The sequence below is a fragment of the Nannobrachium achirus genome (assembly GCF_963921795.1).
Source record: "Nannobrachium achirus genome assembly, chromosome: 5".
Classification (NCBI taxonomy): Eukaryota; Metazoa; Chordata; class Actinopteri; order Myctophiformes; family Myctophidae; genus Nannobrachium; species Nannobrachium achirus.
The window spans coordinates 49562692-49570450 of NC_137814.1; the positions used below are offsets into that span (position 1 = coordinate 49562692).

Consider the following 7759-nt stretch of genomic DNA (forward strand, 5'->3'; position numbering starts at 1 on the left):
AAAACAATGTTATTATTAGAGGAATTCTGTCCAAAACGGTGTGTTGCACACCGTTCACTGACGTCAGTCTTCAGGCTGGAGGTAAACATAGAATCACATCGGGAACTCTCGACAAGTCGCAGACATGGAGACAGCTTCGAGCTGGACAAGAAGTATTCCATGGGAAAAGCCTGATATGAAGAAGAGTAACTGAGCGGAAGGGGACTCGAGTGAACGGGCCAAAAGAAGGTGCTTGATTCAAGTCAGTAGCCTAGTCGTCTCAGTCATGTGGGACAGCAAAAATAAGTAAAGAAAAATCCCACCCAAACCCGCCGCACGAACATGGTTTCATATGGTGGAGTCCGTCCATAACACTGGTACATCATTTCCTCTCAAACGGAGGACGGACGCGAGGATACGCAGCCACAGCGTTATGTCATATCGTCCTCCTCCGAGCAGTAATCCTGTCCCTTTAGTTAAAAAAGACACAAAGACATGCTTCTTTTGAAGTGTGCAGGTTTGAGCTAGAGTGGAAGCAACAGTAGAAGTGTAAAAGCGACAAGTGAAACAGTCAAAATCACACCAATGGCATTATCCCCAACTAGTGGTAGAAGAAGTATTAGGATTGTACTAATTACAGAGTGGCCCATTTCACAATCACATAATTGGATTGTAAAAAATTACTAATACACTGTGTATGTGTTCATCACTTTAATGCTGTAGCTGGTTAAAGACGGGGCTGATTTTAATTACTTTATGTGCTGTTGGTAGTTTAAACTATTATAAAACAATGCAATCTATGTTTGCATACTGACATACTGAAATACTGTTTGCTTGACCACAAATCTATCTAATGTTTGTTTTGTATTAATAATCCAAATCTGAAAAGTAACTAACAAAAGCTTTCGTGGTACAAGATTTGCCTCTGAGATTTAGTGTAGTAAAAAAGTTTTTTTTTTATTTTATTTTTTACTTTAGGTCAAGTAAAAGTACTGTACCTCAAACAGTATTTTAGTTACTTTCTGTCACTGTCCCCAAGTGCTATACCTATACTAAACACTAATCATGACACCAAGCTGCATATAGTATATGGCATTTAGTGAAGGATGTTTTTATGGCATAAAATACATATTACTGTTTTGTTTTTTCAACTACACCTGATGCTGCATAGAGTAAGTTGTGTGTCTTACCTTTGCTATCTTCTCATCCAACATTCTGAAGAATTCTTGCTGGCTCTCTGACGAGTGGAAACTGCTGGAAGGACCAAACGTACGGTTGCGTTAGACTGGATCTGTTATGCTTAATGTGCGCTGCAAACAACCGATCTACAAACTCGCAATGTGTTGCATCCTGACGCATCGTGAGCTTGCAGATCGGTTATTTTCAGCGCATGACAGTGGCATACTATACGATCCCTGGCACAAAATCTTTTCAAAGCCCATCTACAGGCACACAACTGCAGTGTGAGCTTGCAGATCTGCTATTTTCCTGCAAATGTTCACCTATTATGACATGCCCAAAATAGGGATGGAAGAATAGGGTTCGTATGGTTTACGTATTGATGACACTGACGCTGAAATGACAACGGAAGGACAACAGACATTGATACTTACTGGATCTTTTCATTGCCATCTGGCCCTGTGTCATCTGTGTTCTCGCCTTTGCCGAGCAGGGCACTTTTCTCCTGTAAGACACAAGATGGACAAAGACAAAGAATGTCTCTTTTATGCTCGTAAGACTGTGACTGAAAAAATTTGAACGGGATAGGGGTGGGAGTTAAGTCAAAAAGTGTGTGTGTGAATGAGAGATATTTGGCTTGTATTTTTCAGTGTTCACCCTCCACACAGTATATACACCTGTGGAGAGGCCGAAACGTTGTGTTTTTAGACCGCTGGTTAATACAATTATTTGGGCAGCTTTAAGACAGTGAGCAGATCCATTCTTCTCTTCACCCTCCACACACACACATACACAGTACACCAGGATTCCCCAATAGGCGGCCCGCGGGCCATTTGTGGCGGGCGGGGGGCTACTGTCTGGCCCCCACCAACCCCAGTAATAATGGTGGTATAAGAGCAGCAACAACACTAGTATATCGTCATTGTTGGGTGGAAAACCTGTATCTCAAAATGTGTACGTTTCTTTCGCAAATTAAAGCTCTGCTTCATCAAACAAGGCCGTCGCACAAAAGTAGTGAAAACAGCAGATCTACAAGCACACAACGCCTCGCGGTGCGAGGCGTTGTGTGCTTGTAGATCGGCTGTTTTCACTAGTTTAAATCATTTTCAAAATGATAAATGCAAAACGAACGGTTTTGGACATGCAAGATTTTCACCCGACAACGATGATATCTGAACTGTCGCTGGAGTAGCGGGAACGCCACCGTCGCCCCCTGCAATGTTGTGGCCCTCGGCTTGGTACCCTAGACATAATTTGGCCCTTGGGGAAACTAATTGGGGAACCCTGCAGTACACACACACACACACACACACACACACACACACACACACACACACACACACACACACACACACACATGCCCGCCCACTCACACAGACAGTACAGCAGATGCAGGGGGAAAGTAACGGCACGATAAAAAGAAATGATCACACACCGTAGTGTCTTGGCCATCTCCTCCTCCTCCTCCCTCTTCTCCATTGATGTACTTCACTCTCTCCACTCCTTTCATCTTGTATTCATCTGCCACACAAAGAGGAAGGGAACGACATGTCTCTGTTAACACCTGACAGTGGAGAGGAGAGGACAGGACACTCTCAGCCAGTGGCGTCAGTTCAGCAAAAGCTGGGGTATGGCAAAGAGGGGAGTCCTCATGGAAAATAGGCATTACATTTTGGATAACACGGTTCTATTGTGAAAATAGCGCGAGGCGTTGTGAGCATGTAGATCGGCTATTTTCACAATGTCTGAAAAAAAAACAGACTTTGTCTGTTTTTTACACAGGTTTCTACGGTTTCTTGGGCTGGATATGGCAGCCTGGAACGGGTTGTTCAAGTGCAGCTAAACTTAGCATGTTAGTAAACGTGCCACAATTCACCCTTTGTCAAGTCCCGCCCATTGTCCTGCCCCTCTCCACACCCATTGGTTGCTGTGTCTTGGTGGGACATTCAGTGGGACATTCCATCCACTACCATGTTAATTCAGTTGCTTCATATTGTTATTCTGTGTGCTCAATTCTAATTTCAAACTTTGTTTCAGTCAATTGGAGCTGCTCAGTGGCAGTATAGTGAATCAGCATGTTTTTTAATGTTTTTATTTCTCCAAAAATTATGTTTTAGCTAATTCAACATAAAAAAGGCGGAACCGGGGCGGGACAAGGCAGATAGAGCCTGCTGGTTGGTCAGTCAGGGACCAACCAGGAGGCTAACAAAGGGTGAATTAACAATAATGCATGCACCTGTGCAGCTGACCTGCGGAACCTGGGAGTATACCATTTTGTCAAGCTGGGGAGAATACAAGTGTGGAGAATATAATTATACTACCTTGTTAAAGTGATCATTATGTTAAATTCTGCATTTGTAGTTATTTTACTGTAATTTAACAACATAATAACCAGCGCAGATAGACAAAGAGACATTCATGGATTTATATTTAAAAGTAGCGTGTATTTTCCCCCCTGGACCCAGGGTATGGCAGCTGCATACCCCTGCCATACCCAATTGACGCCCCTGCTCTCAGCCACCATATTGTCAGAACCCTGTCGATGGCTCTCGCAAAGCACACACTGTATGTGCTCAGATTCTCCACTTCCATCTCTCTGATTAACACAGCACCTCTCTCTCATTCATGCACACATGCACACACACGCACGCACGCACGCACGCACGCACGCACGCACACACACACACACACACACACACACAGAGGGAAGAAATGGAGGGTTTGACAGCGAAAGCTACAGCAGAGTCAATGCAGACAGCGATGGCAAAATGTAGAATTGCAATGTCCATTTTGACAATGCCAGCACAATGTGCACATCCTGGTACACTAGCATCAGTAAATCCTTAACGGATAGCACACAGTTCGTCTCAAGTGAGCTCACATTGAGATAAAATGTGCATGGTCCAGAATTGTAAACACAATGGTACCCAAATATCTTGTCAATTACTTTTCTAAGATTAGTGATGTAGTTATTCCAGGTAGTACCTTGCAGAATGTATACCGGTACTCAATGTATACTCTGCAGCCATTTTGGGGATTGGATTACTTGCATGTTTTGAGTCCAAATAGCTCTATTGTTAACTTCAAGTCCTCCATAAAGAGTTGAAATATGATTTCATTTAGATGTACAATGTTTGCATACGGTATGTGCATACTAACATAATGTAATACTGTTTGCTTGACCACAAATTCTAAGAATGAATGCTGTTAGACAGATGCTATATGTTTGATGTTTACCTGGTTGCCTAGTTACTATTGTTTGCCCTCTATTTACTTTACCATTTAGCCTGTTATTGGTTGACTAGGGTCCATGCAATTTACTCTGATCTTGCACTTTTTAGGTCACCCTGGATAAGCCATCGTATTGAAATTCCTTATCGGGAATAACAGCTGCAACAGATTCTCACCCCCAAGTAGTGAGACACCTGATGCCCTGTCAAGTACCTGGGAGATAAAATGGTAAATGGTGCATTTTTATGTAACGCCTTTATCCAAAGGGCTGTACAGAGATTGTGCATTACATTCACCCATTCACACACACATTCATACACCGAAGGCGGAGGAAACCACGCAAGGCACCAACCTGCCCACCGCCACGCCAGCAACTAGGGGTTCAGAGTCTTGCTCAAGGACTCTCCGACACTAGCACAGGATCGAACTGGGAACCCTTCGGGAACCCTCTGTGTTTTAATAACTGTATCTCTCTCTACCCCTGAGCCACTGCCTCCCATAGAGATGAATCATCTTCAAGGGGTCCACAAATTACAAAATACAGCAGTAGTTCTCCAGCCTGGAATCCACTTTGGAGAACCACTGCTGTATTTTGTAATTGGAATTTCCAGAGACTCTGTGGGTTCCTTTAGGCCGGGGGTTCTAAATTGACCTATACAAATCTGTAACTCTGAGTGTACAAATGGAACCAAACGAACTTGTTAGGATTAATTTGGTTTCAAGGGGACACCTTGAAATTTGAAAGTTTGGGAAACACTGAAATACATACAATACAAAAATATATAAAAAATAAAACATTTAACCAAACAAAGAAAACAAAATGACAATAGCAATACACAGAGCACCTAAATGGATCACTGCGTCAAGATTATTTAGTCCAAACACAAACAGATAATATCAAGCTGAAAGGACAACAATGTTTTAAACAATTGAACATTTGTTATTGACTGAATATACAGGTACAGTAGATTGTTCCAGTCAGAAGGAGCTTTAAAACCGAAAATGTTTTTTTTGGCAACTGATTTAGATACCTTTTGAACGTAAACAAATCCTGTGCAAAATGACTCAGTTAATGTTTGAAGTGAAAGGTACCATGAACTGTTTCAGAAACAGCGGATAATTAAAAGAAAATGTGGGAACCACCAGTTGTCCTTGAGGGGGTTCTAGGTGGTCCCCAGCTTAATGATGGAGAGTTGTATGGGTCCATTTGGTTTCATTGCACTCTCTCAAGAGTTAAACCTTGATGTGGAAAGTGTCGAAACCCCCTGCAATAGATGAATGGAGACCTACCAGAGAGGAGGTCTCCGTTGCTGTAGGCTTTCCCGCGGGCCTCCTCTCCTCCGTTAGGCACCGCAGACACCTGCTTGGCCGAGGTGCAGCCCATGTCAGCCGCTCTGCTCAGCCCCGAGCATCACAGGCCCACCTGGAGCCGTTGAGGGGAGAAAACACACGCATTTATACAGCGCCTTCAGGGGTGTCACACTAAATTCTGAGCCCTGGGTACAAGGATTCACTCACATTTTGTACTTTAACTATTGAAAAATAGCAGATATACAAGCTCACAGCGCGGCACAGAGTGATTTTTGAAAAATCGTGAACATTTGTGCATTACAATGTGCATTACAGTCACCCATTCTGTCACATACACCAACGGCAGAGGAAACCATGCAAGCCGGCACCAACCTGCTCATCATGACAGGACACTTTGACATTAACTCAGGGGCAGCCGGGGATCGAACCAGGAACCTTCCATTTCCCAAGCAGTCCTGAGCCACGGCCGCCCCATTCTAGGGGCTGTTAAGTCTGACATCATTTTGTAGGCAGAGGAGAACTTTTGGGGCCAAAATGCCCCAGCGCCCGTGAATCTTTTTACTATTTACTATTTTTTCTTCTCTTTGTTGTTGAAAGGAAAGTGGTAGAATTATACTTTAGTCGTTATTTTTGTCTCGGATCTGTTGAAATAGCGAGGGACACATATTGACAATAAATCTGCTTGGAGGTCTGACTACAAAATAATGTCACGGCTTAAAAGCCCCATTATTTGCCTTTACCCATTTGTATAATTAATTATATAAGCATAACTGATGATTTAGGCCTATTGATAAAAATGTGATTGTGAAATCGTGTGTGAAAGCACTAGGCATCCCCACAATATTGTCGATTTCTTAGGTATTTGGATCTAAATGTATACGGTAGGCCTATATATGGTAATTTGATTCTGTCCATATCATCCTTAATCCATCCCTACACCCAGCTGGGGGCCACAGAACAGATTGTTTTTGTTTTTTTGGCCAATGAACGAATCAAATGATGCGCTGGGCCTGGGGGGAATCAGACCACCAATCACAACACTCCATGGTGCCAGCTGCACCACCTCTGCACACAATAGGCCTCTCAGGCTCAATGCCAGCATGCCAGCATACAGTATCAACAACAACAACAACAACATGCCGGCTTGTTTTGTTATTACAGATCACTGATTCTCGAGGTCCAGAATGACACTTACAGGTCTTGGGTACACTCTCAGACTCAGAGAGAGTTACAGTTCCCTTATTTAAGCATGGAGGATTTGGGCGTCCCAGAGACAACAAAACAGGGTGAATGGGGGTCTGTCATCTGTGACCCATGCATATTAAATCGGGGGGTTGAAATCTAGGGTTGAGAGGCTCACTGTAATGAGCCTGAATAATGTTTGTGTTTCTGTGCAGCGTCAGGGAACCTGGAAAGCATTAGATTTTAACCACTTTAACCAATATTTTATATTTTAGCTATTCAAAAATAGCAGATCTACAAGATCGCGGCACTATAGCTTGTAGATCTGCATTTTTTTTTATCATGAAAATGTATTCAAATCTTTATTATATAGGCTATTTTGAAATCGAGCTTATGGCTTTGTATGGCTAAAATCTTTGCTTCTGGGTGGTCCCTGCCTGGCTGGAACATATTTTGAGATGGGGGTCCGCAGCCAAATAGACTTCATATAATTTTGGGTGGTCCTTGACATGAAAAAGTTTGAAACATGTTTTTCAAAAACCTTATAAGGATTTTTTGTAGAATCGGCCTCAGGTCTTAATCGGTTAAAATATAGCGTTGATGATCGCATCATTTTAGACTCGCAAATATGTGGTTTATAGTTTAGGTCTAGGCTATGATGATGATGTGTAGGCTGGATGGGAAATGATCTAAGCAGCACATTATATATGCACCATGCAGTCCTGGGGCGAGCGGAGCGTGCAGCTGCCACTGTCAAACCCTTGAGTGTGCATTTAACCCCGGGAGAGTATAAATGGGACCAAATGGACCCGCAAAACACCGAGGATTCGGACAGTGTGTGAGTCCAGCTGCAGATGTCAGCTGATCTCACAGTCAT

General features: G+C 43.1%; 1 protein-coding gene across 1 annotated transcript; it reads right to left on the reverse strand.

Annotated features, from left to right (window-relative positions):
* Positions 1-334: 334 nt before the first annotated feature.
* Positions 335-5773, reverse strand: LOC308284594 (uncharacterized protein C1orf21 homolog; the record flags this gene model as incomplete). Its single annotated transcript, XM_080725260.1, has 5 exons — positions 335-449; positions 1170-1233; positions 1593-1663; positions 2594-2679; positions 5680-5773. 5 exons carry the CDS (start codon positions 5771-5773, stop codon positions 411-413), a joined length of 354 nt encoding a protein of 117 aa, XP_080581386.1. The 3' UTR covers positions 335-410.
* Positions 5774-7759: the final 1986 nt, after the last annotated feature.